At 34.2% G+C, this 19276-nt stretch overlaps 1 protein-coding gene across 1 annotated transcript; it reads left to right on the top strand.

Annotated features, from left to right (window-relative positions):
- Positions 1–3944: 3944 nt before the first annotated feature.
- On the top strand, positions 3945–18117 carry LOC101264837 (probable 1-acylglycerol-3-phosphate O-acyltransferase). Its single transcript, XM_069286829.1, is given in 8 exon segments — positions 3945–10411; positions 11516–11752; positions 12814–12860; positions 12977–13095; positions 13225–13385; positions 14705–14814; positions 14922–15021; positions 17441–18117. Coding segments are annotated over 8 exon segments (1167 nt in total). The 5' UTR covers positions 3945–10232; the 3' UTR covers positions 17655–18117.
- The last annotated feature ends 1159 nt before the right edge of the window (positions 18118–19276 follow it).

Below are 19276 nucleotides of genomic sequence, written 5' to 3' on the forward strand. Positions count from 1 at the left end.
TGTTTGTTTCATGGTATTTACATTTCGAACTACGTCAGACCTGATTCCCATTTAAGAGGGTATACTTAGGTGCTCCTATGGAGTTCGGCCTTATCATAATAAAAACTTCATTCCCCCACCCCTTTCCATTGTGTAACTGGGGCAGAATTTTTGAAAGGGTCTCGAAAATTACATCAAAGCTTACTCCTTCCAATTCTCGATACTGGGGAAGAATTTTTTAAATGAACTCAAAAATTCCATCAAAAATTTTCTTCTCACAAAGCATTAACTGTGGCACAGTCTTTTGAGAGGGCCTCAAATTCCTTCGCAATAAGAATTTTTCGCAAATCAAGACTGGGAAACGTTTTTGAGAGGGTCTCAAAAATTCACGACAATCAAGCTATAATCTTCAACAAAGATCGGAATAACAAAATTGCTACTGAGTCTGAATTGTAAAGTCTCAAATTGTGCCATGGTTGAAGATTCAACATTACTTTGATACTTATTATTTTTTTACAAAAAAAACTCTGTCAAAATTATTCTTTCTCCTTCTATGTTACCTTTTTCCTCAAAGCAAATTCCCGAAAAGGACTGGATGGCAAGCAAAAGGGAACACACCGGTCAGAGTAGATCAAATGCCTTCATTATTAAACTCACAGTTTTTCTTTGAATACAAGAAAGACAGGTACGGATACAAAGGAAAACTTCAACATCGCCCGATTGCTGTAAAGCTCGACAAATTGCCAATCAATGGTACCCTATCCCTCCCATGAGATAAAAGGATCTGCTACTTCATATCAAGCCCGACAAATCAATATTCAACTATATCCACTCCTTACAACAGGACGAAGGGTCAATCTACAATATTTCGAACGCAAAATTTGTCAAAAAATGGTCACTCGATGCTTCTAACAAGTCGAAGGTTTATGCCCTTAATCAACTATAATACATGTCCCCAAGAATTGTATATGCCCGAGATTTGCATGTGCCCAAGATTGAATTGTGCCCGAGACTACATTCTGCCCAAGAATTACATGCGATTGAGACTGCATTATTCCCAAGAATTGCATTGTTTTTTAATTGCATTTGTGCTCAAAGATTGCATGTTCCCGCGGATTATGTAATTGCATGTGCCCGAGATTGAATTGTTCCTAAACGCTGTATGTGCCTGATTTGACATAGTGCTCAAATATTGCATTGTGCCCGAAATTATTTATACTCTAAAGGCTTCATCCTCCAAAAGCACATCTTTCATGGTCTGTGGACATCATATCATGACCTAAGGATTTGATTTATGCTTAACATGATCCAAAGGTGTCATAGTCTAAAGGTATCATTTTTCATATCCCGCAGACAACATTTTCATAACCCGAGGATATACTTTTTGCATATCATGTCCCTAGACATCATAGCCTAAGACATCATCTTCATAGTTTTATGGCAAGCATCATGGTCGATATGGGAAATTGCATCATGTTTACCTTTATCGTCTATTTGATATATTTTCCCTAATAATATTACAATTTACAGATTTGCAGAGACTTACATTTTATAGGTGTGATCATCTCCCTCTCGACTATGATTATCGTGCTTACATCTATCACAATGAAGGTCCTATCAATTCTTCTACTTATATTTTCTCTTTTTATCTAAACCTTGTTCAAAGTTGGAATTACTCTATCATTCTTTTCTCGCTACTCTAATATTATATATTCAAGCCGATATCGTTCCCTTTCGAATATGTATTCCTCTTTCAACCTTTAGGAGTTTTGTTTGCTCCTGAATCTAGAACTACATGATGTATTGTGGTTTCACGATATTTTTATTGTTTTTTCATTAAGTTTAGTGTGTGTCCAAAAGCCTTTTTGCATTGATTTTTACGTAAGTTTCTCCTTATTTGCGGGAAATCTGTCCAAAGATGAACGCGGAAGTTTTTGAGCGAGGAATGCAGAAGAGACCACCTATGGAGCTTATGACAGTCCGTCGAGTCTATGACGGTCCGTAGGTGGCATAGCAGTGAGTAGAGAAGATGGGGAAGTTTGACCTAGTGTGGGATTACGGAATTCCATGATGAACCGTCATAGCCACGACGGTCCGTCCTGGTGGTTCGTCGAATGATCAGAGAGTAGTCCAGTACCCAAATTCAAAGAAGTTAAAGTATTATGGAACGGAGACCCTCGACGGACCATCGTGCTTGGAACGGTCTGTCATACGTGTTCGTTGAGAGTAATGAAGAAAGCAGTAGAAGAATTTGTGAAGTATGGGACGACGGAGACCATGATAGCTCATCGTGACCACTATGGTCCGTCACAAGGTCCGTCGACTCAGACACGTTTGGACAGATTTTCAGTAATTAGAATCCTTTTTTTATTAGGTTTTTGTTTTTATTATAAATAGTTTCATAAATCTCGTTTTTGTGGTGAGACTTTTCGATAATTTTTAGTTCTCTTGTTCAAATATTGAAGAATTAATTTCAGTGATTGATACACTTTTTCTGGAATTGATTGTTGGTGTTTTTGTTGATCAATCAAATGAATTTCTGGATTTTATTATTTCTCATTAAAGTAAGTGCATCAATCTTATATTAAATATATGAATAGTGTGATTATGACCATGGGTAACTAAACTCCATAGCTAGGGTTGTGGGAACCATGGATGAATAATGTGGTAAAATCTAACTAAAATAGCAATTCTATAATAGTGTCTTGCATGTATTGATTATTCTTTCGTTTAGAAGTCTTTTTAACGGATGGCCAACGTTAGAACTCGCCTTAATGCTACTTGCCGGACCAAGGAGGTAGATAATAGGAAAAGAACTATCAACATATATTTAGTGTACACTATCTAATAGGCTAGTGTCGGTTGGTACGAGGTAATAACTTAGTCAAATATCGAATACAATATTTAATATGAGGTAAAGGTAAGGGTTAGTATAGCAATACACGTAGCCGGATCAAGGTGCGGAGTAAAATTTTCTAGATGCCGGACCAAAGATTTAGAGATACATAACTTATCACTTTACATGCAAGATACTAGGAAAGAATTGTTATAGTTAGAATCATCAAGTACGGAACCTGTGGGGAACACTTAAGCCCTAGTTACTTTTATTAATTGACTAAGCTCCGCGATTTGAATCTGTTAGTTGTTTACTTTAATTTAGTTAATTATTTTCATTAATTTAGAAATAAAATCCCCCTTTTTTGTCTTTTGTTTTCTAGGGAAATAGTTGACTAAATAATAGCAATAATAGAATAAAGTTAAGCCTGAACTATTTTCCTCGTGGGATCTATCCCAACCTCATCCGTTGGGTTCTTTACTTGATACGACCGCTTTACTTCTTAATTGAAAAGTAAGTTTGAGCGTATCACTATGCACGTCTGATTCTTGTATAACCATAGATATGTAGGCAGCTTAATACCAAAGTTTCGATTATACCCCTTTTCAACTCTACATTTCTATTGATCACACTGACATTTCTCGTCGGTCAGACAAAATCGGCTACTAAGTCAATGTTGATAGCACGAAAATTCATCATTCATTCCTAAGCAACCAAGGGTAGTTGTTGTCACCCAATTTTGATCAACCTTTAACCTTTTTGGGGAATGCTACTCGATTAAATACGTACTTTAAAAATATATTTCAAGTTTAAAATTTTAGTCGATTTTGTCCAAAATTATATAATTTAGCATGCATACTTTAATTAAAAAATATTGAAAATATTATTCAAATGTTATTAAAATTATTAACAAACTCAAAATGTTTATTTTATTCAATTGTTTTAAAATTGAAGTGATTTTAATTATATAAAATATATTATGATATTTGTAGCATTTGAATTGAATAATATTTCTTTAAATTTTCTCAAAATCGTTTAAATCTTAGCCTGTTTTGTTCTAATTTATTTCAATTCTAGCCCATTCAATTCCAATTGTATTTTAATCATAGCCACCCTTTCATTCAATTTTGGCCAATTTTTATTTCAATTTTGGTAATTCCAGTCCAACTCTCAAATTCCATCTTAATCTCTTCCATCCATTCAAATCTCGATCAAAAGGTATCTCAATTAAAAGGTATCTCAATTCTGGTTGTTCGTCCCTCTAATCTAATGGTCAAGATCTTGAATCATTTTCTTTCCTTTTTTAGTTCTATAACAGCAGGAACCCTAAAGTTTCTTCATTCTCTTCCCCTCCTCTCTCTCTAGCCGTTGTTTCTCGTCTCTCTTCTCTCCACCGGCATCCGACAAAGACGTCGAAGCAGCAAGCCACCGGTCAAACCCAATCACCGGTGAGGTCTCTCTCCCTCTCATTTTCTCTCTTCCTCTCCTCCTTTCTCCAAGCAATCCACCGAAAAGATTCCTCGCAAAGGCAATAGCCACTAGCGAGAACACCCAGCAGTCGACACTGCTTCATCTCCCTCCATTCGCCCATTTTTCCTTTGAGCTAATAGCAGCCAATGACAACAACAAAACCAGAAGCTTCGACTCCAGGGAGTAGCGAGACAAAAGTAGCTCCAGCGAAGGCTCCGGTCAACAACTCCATGCAACAGCTACGAAGAAATCTTCTCTATCTCCGGTGCCTCTTTCTTCTTTTCCGATGAGGATTAACAGCAAATTTAGGCAAATACTTCAAATCTTTTGAGCTTGTTAAGACGGATCTTGGCAGATCCGTCCAAGTAAGTTTTAATCAACTTTATGGTCATTTTAACTCTTTGATGTGAATGAGTTTGATTAGTTTGAGAATTCGAGCATGATATAGTTTGTCATGATATATTAATTTGTCTTGTAACATGCTGATGTTTAGATAGCATATCTAGGTTGAAGTTGTCTAATTAAAATTCATGTTCATTTGCTTAATAGTGATCTGATAGATTTCTCTCTTTGCCTTTGTGTTAATATTTACCGTCGGTTGTTTAACAGGTTCATTGAATTTTGTTTTTTTTCTCTGTCATAATCATGGACTTGTTAATTTTCAATATTTTTTTTCTCAATAGCCTAAATAGTTTATTAAATCCAAGAATGTTTGTTGGTGATAATTTATTGTCATTATGTTTAATTTGAGTACTGTTGGTTGTTTTACTAATTGATTGATTTGTTTTTTCCCTTCTTTGCTTGGTTGTAATTAGGATCTACCAGTTGTTTATAGACTTTGTCAAATTAACAAAAATTGATATTTAAAATTATGGCTTACACTGCGTAATTAATGTTGTAAATTTGGATTCAATTAAGTATTGTGCTTCGCTTGTCTTAATTACAACAAGCAATTCCAACAAGGTAATTTGTTTGGACTAATTTTATCTTTTAAATTTATATGTTCTGATGGATTTTCTGTAATTTTTATTTTACTGACTTATGTTAATTGATTTTTCTACCTTAATTAAACTAGTTAGTAAGATGCAATCATGTCCGGCTATGCTAAAATGTATATTGGTATATTTTTTAGTTGTAATTATCACCCTTCTCGTATTAATTATTACCTTTCTTACTTGATTTTTGCATATCATTTGTTAGTTAATTGATCCCGTTTTCCTTGATTTAAAGTTGATAGATCTCTTACTTTTTTATATTTGGTAAAAAAAATAGAACAAAAAAATATTAATTAATTAAAATAAATCTAATTTCACTCTTTTAAAATAAGAATACTGATTGACCCCCTATACTCCTTTTCCTTATTTGTTTATCTTCCAAAAAAATTATAAAAAGGACTCCTTACCCTCATTTTTCAATAATTGGACATTACCTGCATTTGAATATTAAAAGAATTATTGCATTTCTCTTTACTCTTTGCTTGAAAATAATTTCCGAGTGAACTCTTAAAAAGTATTTTATTGTGTTCGGGTCGAATAGTGTGGAATTAACTTATCTTCATTGCTAATTGTTCTTTTACTGCTTTACCGGTTAGTGTCTTTCATACATGTATTTAATTTGAGAATCATTAGTTACTTACTTGTATGCATAAGTCCAAATTGGACATTGATAAATAAAAGGAAGCATCCGGGTCAGTTTTCTCCTCCTTTTCTATGAATGATCCTATATGTGTGATTGCTTGCTTTTATAGTGTCTAAGTATATAAATAGCTGCTAGTATATTGTTTTTGTATTATTTGTATTGTATTGTCCTTCTTCAATTAGCAGGGCTTGTTAAACTTTGATTTGTATCTGAGTGGAACTAGTTTTTTTTAAAATATTTTTGTCGTTCCTTTTATTTAATATTGTAATATTTTGTAGTAATTCTAACTCTCTCTATATATGATATAATTTGGGGGTCGCCTAAAGGGGGGAGGGGATATATGTGTTAATTTTTTTCCTTTCATTTATAGCTTAGTTTATTTTATTACGTTTGGTTGTTAAAATCTACCGATATTTACTTAAATCATGCAAGCATATGAAAATATCTTAATTTTCTATTTTAAAATCAATCTTGTTTTCTTTTTCATATTATCATTGATAAATTGTTATAATCGTGACTTTTTAGAACATGATGCTAAATATTAAATATTTGAGAATTCGTCTGATAACTAGACATCATGCCTATAAGGGTTAAAAATATTTTACATATCATGTGGGTGTAGAAACCATGCCAATAGGTTTTGATACAACATGCTCATATTTAGAAATCATGGCTATAGGTATTATGCAATGTTTTGACTTTTCATTCACCTAGAAATCATGTTCATAAATATTATTAACTAATTTTCAGCATGCCAATGACTAAAAATAAAAACATAACCTTGTCGCTGTTTTTAATATGTTAATTAATTAAACAGTTTTCTGAAGAGATTTTTCTGTCACAGCTTCATAACATAATTAATTGATCGACTTGGGCATATTTTTCTAAAATTTGTTGTTTACTCTTCCTAAAATAAATTCATTTGAGTAATAATGCTACATTAAAAAATTGATTGCTAGTTAAGTAAACTTCTGCATTATCAATATGGTATGCTATTTCTCTTAATGAACTATTTTCTACACTCAATAATTCTCCTGCACCTCTAAAATTAATAAATAATTGTTATAGTACTTGTATGCACACACTTTAGCATGAAATCCTTGCACAATTACTTGTGTTTGCCAGCATGTTTAATAAAATCTAGAGGTCAACTTGAAACTTTACATGCTAAATGTTGTCCTATGTGTTTTTCTTGGTATTTAGGAGGGTCTTATATTTTATTTTAGTCTAAACCACCCCAACAGTAGTCCAATGCCTCTTGGACCTTAAGAGAGGACATTAGGCACATTGTAAGACGAAATACATGCGGTCGTGGGGGAAGGGTAGTTGTACCCCACGAATATGATGACATCCACTCAGTCTTAAAGAGACAAACCTTGAATTTGTCCATACACGGAAGCCTACCGGAAGAATTAAAGAAAGTCGAGTGTTGATCCGTAAAGTTTCTCAGTCTCCCTTCCCTTTTTCCCCATTATTTATCTTAATTATAATTATTTGGGATAATTTAAACAAAATAAAAGTTATCTTCTATATTTAATTGTGCAATCTATCTTCTCGCGTATCTTCTATAATTTGTTTTTTTATTTATGTTATCACCTGGTTTCGTGTGTTTAAATAATTAATTAAAATAATAATGAAGTGACCTTAACTACTACTTGTAACCCCCCACATAAATTGCATGAGATAAGGCCGGAATCCATATTTGTGGACCTCGAGGTATGCTTAACATCTTCCCCTCGAGGTAATTTGAATCCTTACTCTAATCTTTGGTTCGTTGACCTTAGTTAGAATTAGTTAGGTTAAATAGGTTCGCTAACGCGCCTTAATTTGTTAGGTGACGACTCTTCAATCAACCTAAAAGTCCAAAAGAGTTGTTAGGTCGTGCATTAAAGTCCGTTTTTGATGAAAAATAGGGTGCGACAATGGTCTAGTGCTCTTTGTTGTGTCTACTTGTCAAATTTAAAGCTGGATTTTTCGCTTTTGATTTGCCACCAAGTCTCATGTTCTACTTCCTCCCTCACCTGCAATAATTTCTTCCAAGTATGTGATGCCCTTGTTCCTTTGGCAATTACGAGGTGACATTTCTTACAATATTTATTTCATATATAAGAGATTCATAGCGAAGAAGTTGATGTACTAAATTTCCACCACAATTTGGGGCATAAAGTTGTTGTAACATCATGTAATGATCTGAAACCCAACCCTCCTTCCTTTTGCGAATAACACATATCATTCCAAGCTATCTAATGTATTCCTTTATTCCCTCCAGTCTTACCCCAAAAGAACCTAGCAAAAAGTTGGTGGAGTTGATCAATAATCCTTTTAGGAGGATTCATAGTTGATAATAGATTCACCGCTATTGATTGTAACTCATTAGAAATTAGTATAAGCGTTCCTCGAAAAGATAGGAACTTGTTTTGCAAACACAACATTCTTTTAGATATTGTTGTTAAGAGCTCTTTATAATGATTCTTATTCTTCCTACCATAGAAAACTGGGCATCTTAGATATGTAAAAGGGAATGACCCATGATTTATACTTGTCAATCTTCTCAATCTAGCTGTCACCACAATTGATGGAGGTAGAAGAACCCTTCTTATTGATCATTTGCCTTGATACTTGCTCATATTCCTTCAATACCCACATCATCTTTATGATTGATGTTCTCTCACCCGAACATAAAAGTATAGTATCATCAGCATAAGATAAATGATTGATCTAAGGATTCTATTTAGGTAAGTCATACCGTCTGAAATTTGTATGTTCATTAAGTTTATTCAGCCCTCTGGGTAATACACAATATATGAATTTTTTTTATCATTACCAAATCTATGCGGCATAAAATCAATTCAAATTTATAGGAAAAAACTAGACATCAAAGGTTTGATAGATCCTTTTACTTGTATCCATTTGTGTTCTAAACCCTTTTACTCTATACTTTATCAACTGGACCCTTAAAATTATTAAAATACAACATTTGAAACCCCTATGATCATTCACCAAATCTATGTGGCATAATATTATTGAGTTGGAAAGATGTGTGAGTACACTCACTTTCAAGCCCGTAAAAACCTATATGTTATTTAAAAATATTATTCTTTATCAAAAAAACTTATTTCTTTATTAACCACCCCCATCCTACCCACCCAATTTCTCTCATCATGGAACACTCTTCCCATCCGTAACCCTAAACTTTCTTCTCTTCTTCTTCAACAAAATCACCACGATACATATTCTTTTCTTTTGTTCAAAATCACCCGTCATATACTTTCTTTTTGTTCTTCAAGCAACTCTCATCTTTGCAACAAATCAAAATCCCGCCATTAATTTCTTTTTTCATGCCCCATTTTTTTAAATTCTTAATCTTTTTTTATTTTGAAAGTTGAAATTATTGTTTGTGTTAGTTAGATTCAAAGAAGAGACCATGATATGCACTTATGTAAAGGATAATGGTTGGCATTGAAGAAGTTGAAAAGTCCATTAGTAAGTTTGAAGAACAATAAATGAGTTTTATGAATTTGTGAAATTAATTCAAATTTGTAATTGGGGCTCGTTGAACTTGTGTTAGTGAAGTTGAAGTTGAAATTTCAAGTCAAATAAAGAAGAATTTCATCTATTTGGTATGAACTTGGTGCTCAAATTGTAAGCATACGTAAAGATTGAAGAACATGATTATTTAAAAAAAAATTTACAAATGCTGAATATTTGATATTTTTTATTTTTTTAATATTTAATTTCTGACATGTGATTGAAAAATGACATGAAATTATATGTGTAAGAGATTGGACTACACACATAAAGATCTTATGAGAAAATGTTTACAATATAGTGTTTTAACGAGTTTAAGAGTTTAATTGACAAAATGTTAAGTAGGGGCATTCGACAAGTTTCATCAAACTAGTTTGCCAAACTAGATTAATCCCAAACTTAGAATTTCCAACTTTTCTAAAAAACAAACTATAATGTAGATATTTATTGTCATACAAATTTGTTTATAACAAAAAAAAATAGGCTAAAAATATGCGTTTGAATAGTTGACTAAAAAAAAAGGCTAAAAATATGCTTTTGAATAGTTGACTAAATTAGCAATATGAAATCTGCTGTTGGAGTTGCTCCGCCCACGTCACTGCCTGCGTTGTTGATACAATTTGATGGCGAAATACTAAAATATGAAATTGGCGAGAGAGAGAATGACCATGAGTTTCTTGGAAAGGCGGTAGAAAACTTGGAGAACACTCTTGCACATACGCCTATATTTTGGGGACTTGAGCGATAAAAGGGGAAATTAATTTTCTGTTGCATCAATCGCATGAGCATCGGACCAAGAAGGTTATCGAATTCATTGGTAAAAATGGCGGAACAAATCAATTCATCAGCAACAGCTGACGGAGCAAAACGCTGGTCATTTTGGCCCTCTTCTCTTCGTTGGATACCTACATCTACTGACCACATCATCGCTGCTGAAAAACGTCTTCTTTCTCTTGTTAGGTAATTCTTAATTAATCCTCGTATATTTTCTGTTGAAATTCATGCATGTATATGTTTCAATCACATTCAATTCTTGTCTTAGGAGAAAATACTGCACATAATTCATGCTACATCAGTTACCGTGTTTCAGGCTATAGGTTCACACCAACTAGAATATTTAACTAACTAGATTAGTCAAAGTGCGTGTAAGTTAGTTTGCCCAGCTTTATGGAAAAAAACTCATAATTATCCATTTCTGTCTTCAGTACATACAATACGCTCCCGTAACTAATTTGATTGGATGTGTTACCTATCATGCTAAAAAGAATTAATGTCATGGTAAATGATTTTTTATACTACTGCATTTTAGCGTTATTAGAAGTGATAAAGTAAGGTAGATTTAGGGGAAGCCATATTCTTCAGATGTGCATTTCTAAGAATGCACTGAAAGTGGTCACAATAATACATTCGATTATTTGAATCTCAACTTTGAGTAGTCAGATCAATACCAGCATTATTGTAAATGGATTCTTGAAATTAATTACTCTCGAGGTGTTCCGTTGTGTATGGACTTTAAGAATGATAGAAGAAATTAGTCTAAAATCATAAATATTTTGTATGGCTATATCATCTCATTAAGGATAAAGTTAAAAGTTGTAAAATTATTTTGGGACTTGTAAAAAGTGTCAACGTAAATTAGGACATATAAGTCGGGATTGAGAGACTATTGAATTGTAATTTGATTATTGTAGTATTAATTCATTTATGTGTAACTTTTATATTTCGTAATAGTGAGCTTCACTTTTTGCTTTCCATTTTAAGCCCAAAAACCTTGTTGCCTGTTTGGGCTTCTCCTTCTACAAATACTGCTGTATTCATTGGTTTAGGGAGTGGAAACTCTTGGTATGCTTTTAAAGTCAGTAATGCACAAAATTTTTTTCATTGTATTTTCTGTCGGGCAATATTGTAACCTTAATGCAAACTATTCTTTCATCTATCATGAAAGATCGTATGTCTCTTGGTTTTGTATCTTGTGGAATGCTTGCTTCAGCAAATAAAAACTGCAACTTTATGGTTATTGATGCTCAGAGCCCATCTTGATTTATGCCTTTTGTCCAATATTAGAACTCCTTATACTCAAGAGCAGGTCAACATTGGGTCTGGTCCACCAGGTTCAAAAGTTAGATGGTTTCGATCGGTGAGCAATGAACCGAGATTTATCAATACTGTTACTTTCGACAGCAAAGAGGGTTCTCCTACTCTTGTTATGGTCCATGGATATGGTGCCTCTCAAGGTTTCTTCTTTCGGAATTTTGATGCCCTTGCAAAGCATTTCAAAGTAATTGCTATTGATCAGCTTGGGTGAGTATATATTATGTGTAAATTTATGAGCACATTCCTAATTTCACACAGATGTTTTCCTTCCTCTTGAAACATTCTATAGTGGTACTTACCCCATATATGTGAAGTGATATAGAAGAGTGAATCTAACGGCTTCTTTATTCTAGATGTTTAGTTGTTTGGTAAGTTGCAATAACTAAGACATACTGAAAGTGAAATTGTCCTAATTATAGGTTATTGCGCATAAATGTACACTTTGGACACAGTTGGGTCAATTTAGTTGGACAATATGCTCTTAACCAAGCATTCAAATCTTCATTGGATGGAGATATTTACTTATCCTGCTAAATACCAACTGAAAATAGATTCCCTTTGGGTGTGTCATAGTAAAATTCTGTTACTTGGTTTGCATATTTACTTGAGTTATAACTTGAGCAATCCCTTCATTTAGTCCTGCTAGTTGCTGTAGTTGTTGGATGGTCAGCTTTGTGCTAGTTTCTTTTTTGAGCGTCCCTAATTTTTCATTTGAAACCTACTTGATGTTATTATGGGGTGATACAATAATGTTGTAGCCAAGTTGTATTAATTAGTAGTTAATGATATACACAATGTGCCGTTGCCCTCAAACTGAATAGCTCGCAACAAAATTATCCTAGGCATTACCTGACCTGTAAGTGCAGAAAGTTTAAAGTTTTAAAAGATTATCAGGGTTGATTTTCAGCCCTTTCTATGTAGAAAATATTTATACAAGTGTGACATGAAGGCTTTCTGTGTCAACCTTTGTAAAATAGACCTATCTTGAGAATGATTTTAAAAAAAAGGGTGTATCTGCTTTGTGACATTGACACTTATTTATTCTCCTGGGAAGTTTATGAAGGCTTACCAGTCTAATTGACTATGTGTTGCTTCCTTTTGCTTTCTTTAGTTAGCAGTAGCTTCAAAGAGCTGCTGCTGTAAGTCCTAGAGTAGAACGAAAGGAGTGGTGGAAGTCTTCCAATTGATGTCACTTTTATGTAGAATAAAGAACGAAAAAGACAAATGAGCATACTGGTAGTTCTCTGACTGGCTAATGTGTTATGCAGTTGGGGTGGATCAAGCAGGCCCGACTTCACATGCAAAAGTACCGAAGGTTAGCGTTACAAGTTGATTACACATTTGAGTATCTTTATTCATTTGGAAGATACCATATCTGCGGCTTATTTACTGAATAATTTTGTTCTGAAAGAGGCATCTTTTCTAATGCAGAGACTGAAAATTGGTTTATCGATTCCTTTGAGGAGTGGCGCTAAGCCAAAAATCTAAGCAACTTTATTTTGCTTGGGCACTCTTTTGGAGGGTATGTCGCTGCCAAATATGCTCTCAAGGTGATCAATTTTCATTGAACTCAATTTTTCAGAAAAAACAAGAAATTCATAGAAATGTGAAATTATAGTTTAAATGTATATGGTCATGTATATTTTACTGCTGATTAAATGATTCTATTTCGCTTGTAGCATCCTGAGCGTGTTCAGCAGTTGATTCTGGTAGGACCAGCCGGATTTACATCACAAACTGAACATATGTCCGAGCGGATGACCCAGTTCAGAGCAACTTGGAAGGGAGTTGTCTTGAATCATTTGTGGGAGTCTAATTTTACCCCGATGAAAGTTATCAGGTAGATGCTTTTCTAAAAACTTGCTTCTTCTCTAGTCTAACATGCTGCTGGACATTTATTTTGCATGTTTTACTGCATTATACAAACATTTACAGTGATACTCTTGATACGCCTGATTTTTCCATTTGTTCCTTCTTGTCACTGTAGCTTCTGGTTAGTGCAAGCTTTTTCTTTACTCGGGGAACATAATTTATTTTAAGACTAACTCCTAAAATGTTTATGATTCATTTCTTCTTCGTTCCCCTTCTTCGAATGATATGATCATATGGCGAGCATATGTACTTCTGTTGCAAATGCTTTGCCTCGGTGTCAATGTTTTTTGAGGAATGCATGATTAAGGACCTGAGGGCTGAGGGAACCCATGTAAGATACTCACAGGTGGATTCACTATACTCTTTTGGTTTCTTAGCTATCTAAACTTGACTACAGTCCCACTTGATGGTTTGTTTTATCTTAATTTAGTTGTCACCTTTCCTTGAATGGTTCACACATTCCCAAAGTTTGAAAGCAAATGTAAGACATCAAGCACTTAATCATGCCTCTATCCGAAATGATTGGCGTCATCTAGATGAATCCACTACATTGTACGTAACACAAAATGTCTAGCACAAAAAAAAAAAGGAAGATATCAAACCTTTTCTTTCTCCCCTTTAAAAAGATGTTTGGTTGGGATAACAGGGTGACTTTTCATCTTAGTATGTAAATAGGAAATGAAGGGACTAACCTTCTCTTTCTTTGATTTATCATAGTTATCTGTAAAATTAAGCTATTCATCATGCGTTTGGATTTTACGTGGTACATGAGCCATACATATATTTTTTTTTAATTTATGAAAAGAAAAGTCTGCCGTTGTCCTGAAAAATGCCTTTTATAAGTAAGGGTACCCTTGCGGGCTGTGGTTGCTAGCCTTTCCCTCTGCCTCACTCTCTCATTATCCTGTAGGTGTTCAGTAACTAAAAGAGTTATTAAGTGCTAGAGACATTTATTTTAAGACAAGATATGCGCTATTTGTCGATGATTTAACGAAAAAGATCAACTCCACAGGTGGTTGTTTCATATCTAGATTTTTTAAAAATCATACATGTTGATGCCTGTGCATATTTACTGACTTATAGAGTTGGCACTACTCATATACTTGATAATTGATACTTTTTCTTGTATATTGACTTCTTTCTATGGATCTAAGATGCTCCCTTTAGCTGTCCGGGATCCTTTCCTGGATTGAGGTTTTAATTGGCCTGGTAGTTCTGAAAGAAAGTTGTATACGTGGCCTTATTTATCTGAAGAGTGCTAATATTGCTGGCAATTTAATAATGCAGAGGCTTAGGCCCATGGGGTCCAGACCTTGTTCGCAAATACACAAATGCTAGATTTACTGCATATTCTAATGGAGATGATTTGACTGAGGAGTCGTCCAGACTACTCTCAGGTACGTTGCAAATCTTTTATTGATTGGCATCGTATTTTTATTTCTCATGATGGTTGTATACATTGCACATCTCAGGTTTCTAATATCAATTGTTTTTTTAATGGAAGATTATGTATATCACACTTTGGCTGCAAAACCTAGTGGAGAGCTATGCTTAAAATATATATTTTCCTTTGGAGCATTTGCCAAGAGTCCTCTTTTATACAGGTGATATACCCACTCTCTGTCTCTTTTTCCCTCTCCCTCTTCCCCACCCCCATCTCTTTCTCTTCAAACACAAGAACACATGCAAATGCATGATAGTATTTATTACTTAGTTGCTGAATAAAATGCTGAAAACCTAAAATTCCTGCTACTGTAGATCCTTACAGTGTCCAGCTCTGTATCCGTTAGTATTGTTCAGTTTCTGCTCTTATAATGCTTGCTATAATGGCTTCTGCTTGTCACACTTTGCTGGAATATGAGGTTCTCGTTAAAAAAATAGAGGTAGAACTTGGATTCCCTACTTATTTACATGTGATGTGAGATGTATCAATTTAGTTGCAAGCACAGATCATGAGTGATTTGATGCATGGGGTTCTCTGTTTTTTCTCAATCAGCAGTGCGGCAGTAATTTATACTGTACCTGCAGGAAGGGGAAAAATATAAAGTGAGAAAATAGATGCCGCTCAATAGTCCTTTTTTCACATAAGAGGGTGGGAATGAGGGAACTAAATGGAAGACTTCATGAACTCTTCGGCATTACAGTTGATGCCGTAAGATGGAGCTTGCCTTCACGTCTTTGTAATAAGGTCTTCTCCGAAGCTAATAGGAACCATTCCTCAGCTTATTTTTAGAATGCTAATTCAATTGAATTTGCACCATGTAGACAGACTTTAGGATGTAAATGAGTAAACGAATTGGATGGTCCAGTTATGCAATTAATTCAAGCAATTAAATGTAAGTAAGAGCCTCAACTAGATGGGAATTTATTCTCCAAAAAGGATGAGGGCCATGAAGATTTAGTAAATAACGTTGTCTGATTCCCAGGCACTGTAATTTTAAGCATTCAAAAAATGGCTGGACTGATGTGGTGTAATAAGTAATTATTTGCAATTGTATACTAATTTGCCATTGCTAGGAGCCCTCACCCTCTTGTCGTTTTAAGAAAAGGAAATGCTTGAACTGGTCATGATGACTAGCATGCAACCATTATAAACTAAATAGCACTTCTTTGTGATATTTGATATTTTAATCTTTGACGGTTAAATTGATTTTCATCTCCTGTTTGGACCTCTATATGAACTGGCATTAGGTGCTATAATACAGCGAATGGAGCTGATAATAGAGGTCAAGGTAGTCCTAAAATCACATTGAGAAAAGTTATCAAAGACCTATATCTCTCTCTGAGTCAGTGCACGTCTTAGCTTAGGAACATAATACAATTGAAGTGAAAACATCTATCTAGGCTATAACAACTTGTAAAAAAATGTTCGGTTCTTACATTTCGCTCGGTCCTATATGTGCCTGGAGTTTTTCTTATTTTGTTTAAGAAACATTTATGTCCTAGTGGAAATATGAGATCAGGAAAACCTCAAGGATCCCTTAAAATGCAAATTATTTTATATTGGAGTAAAGTAGGCTTGATATGAGAGGAATAGGTATGGTCGAGAGCTAGTATAGGAGTGAGATATAGTTGATTGATTTATTCATTGCGGTAAAGTAAAATGCCAGGGACAATTATTTCATTTGTTTTTGTGGAGTAAGTATATTTCTGTAACCAATATGATTTGGTATGGTATACTCTGTGTGTAGTTAATTGTCTGTAGGATGAGATCATACAAGTTAGTAAAGCTCAAACAAAATATGTAAAGAATGTAGTTGTATTCTGCTTATGGATGGGGTTCACATTACTTGATACCTGTTATTTAACGTGTCTGTAAGCATTTGACCTCTTTTATGCTGTGAAGCATTTAGTGGCCGTGTGACCAAGAATATTTTACTTCTTCAAAATTGAATTCAGGGAATCATGTTTGGTCATAAAATTTCAGAAAATTCCAGAATTCAACTCGACACTTCACAAGTTGAATTCCGGAATTTGAAAAGCACCAGAAAGTTTTTTACCTTTTTCACTCCAAATCATGCACAAAAGTCCAAAAACAACTCCAATTTGTATTCAGGTCAACTCCAATTTCCAAATGCCATTTTTCACTTTGAAAACAAAAACCACTTGTTTCATATTTCACAATTTTCATGGCCAAATCACACCAACAAATTATGCCTGGATTCAGGATTATATTGACCCAAGAGCACCTGGATTTTGACTTAAATTCTTGCTGTGAATTCCTTGAAATTCTAGTGGACCATTTTTTTTTTGATGAACCATTTCTGCCCTTGGTACGTTCTACGCAGTCTGGGACATTTACACACGATGCTCCTCCCTATGAACAAAGTTATTTAATAAATCTTGAAATAACATTATTCTTATGGGGCTTTGGGATTTCAGAAGCCTCTTAGATATTCCAGTCAAAATAGAACTAGCTAGGGGCACATGATGTTAAATTGCCAAGTAACTCGACTCTCTAAACCTTGATGAGAATTTTAGCAGCGATTCTCTACTAATATCTCGGACTCCTTATATTCACAGAGCACCAGATTGGAAGGTGCCAACAGCTTTCATATATGGACATGAAGATTGGATGGATTACCGAGGAGCGCAACAGGCAAGGAAGAATATGAAGGTTCCATGTGAAATAATTAGGGTCCCTCAGGTTCTCTTTCTTTCCTTTTCCTGCCCCCCTTCAGAAAATAATCTTATTTCTGATTATTGTTTCCCGAAACTACATAGTAGTATAAAGTGAAGCACCAGGGATAATCCCTAGTTACTGGCAAAACCCTTCTCGATCTTGCAGGCTGGTCACTTTGTATTTATGGAGAACACATCCGCATTCCACTCTGCTGTACTCTATGCTTGCCGTAGATTTGTATCACCACAGAAGGACAATGACTCGCTTCCTGAAGGCGTGGTATCTGTCTGAATGAGACACATCGCGGTGATGTGTTCATTGTGTGGGGTATAGGTTGAGATAAGTGTACAATAGATAACATTGGTTTATGTTCTCTCAAATGAGTTTACTGGTCTGACTAATATATCCTTAAAATTTCTCAGAACATAAAGTCAATATCCTCAAGAAGCCATGAATGGGCAGCATTCTTTTCTGCCGCTCCTTGCTTGTAGGAAGTCGATGTACAGATAGCTGAATGGTTTATGTTCTTGAAACTACATTCTGTTTTTATGTGAAATAGTGAAATATTATATGTCAATAGTTGCTAAATGAACAAGATAGTGTGTAAATAAAATTTGAATCAACTAGTATGTCAATTCCAGTTATACATGGTTCTGGTATGCTTTGTCAAGAAGTGAAGTTACTACTCTGTTATTCAAAATAAGACAGTCAGTCACAAGTGCCATATTAGGTGTCAACAGGGCCCAATTGTTCTACGTCCATTGGTTGAATCAGCCGAAGGATATCTACAATGCTTTCCATAAAGAGCTTATTTACATGAATGGCTTCGTAGAACGTGTATATTGAGTGTAATATAAATTTTGTAAATAATAGTTATTATATTTCCGTAAAATTTTGAATAGGTAATTAAATAAAAAAAGTAAAATAAAACACGCCTAATCATTTCTACTTCCTATACCGAACATGTAACAATACAAGATTTTCCATCTTAATTTCTAGGGATAATGCCCAAGTACCCCCTCAACCTATACCCGAAATCTCAAAGACACACTTATACTATACTAAGGTTCTATTACCCCCTGAACGTATTTTATTGATAATTTTTTACCCCTTTTTAGCTTACGTGGCACTATCTTGTGGGTCCAACGATGGTTGACTTTTTTTTTTGAACTAGTGCCACGTAGGCTAAAAAAAAGTAGAAAATTACATATAAAATAAGTTCAGGAGGGTAATAGGACCTTAGTATAGTATAAGTGTGTCTTTGGGATTTCGAGCATAGGCTGAGGGGATACTTGGATATTTTCCCTAATTTCTACATAAATAATTATCAATAAAAAAAATGAAGTGCAAACTTTTGTAAATGACCAATGTGAATTGCCATATGATGACATGTTTATCGAGGTCAAAATGATTAATATCATATGAGATACAAATATTACAATTAAACTTTATATCAGGGTGAAGATAATATTTCTTTTGTAGCTTTATTATATTCTTCAATCACTATTATAATTTATAGTTGTGTGTCGTTTGTTGAGTTGATATCACATTTTCTCAGTTGATCAAACTTTACATTTTGTTATCCTGTTATAATTTTGTCTATGACTATACATTATTTATATGGAAAAATCACACTACATATATATATTTAAGAGACAATCTAACATGTTTTAAATCTACTTTTTATATATTGCTATTCATAACAATTTAATTGTGAGTTATAGCATATCATTTTT

This window comes from Solanum lycopersicum, chromosome 7 (assembly GCF_036512215.1).
Source record: "Solanum lycopersicum chromosome 7, SLM_r2.1".
Lineage (NCBI taxonomy): Eukaryota > Viridiplantae > Streptophyta > Magnoliopsida > Solanales > Solanaceae > Solanum > Solanum lycopersicum.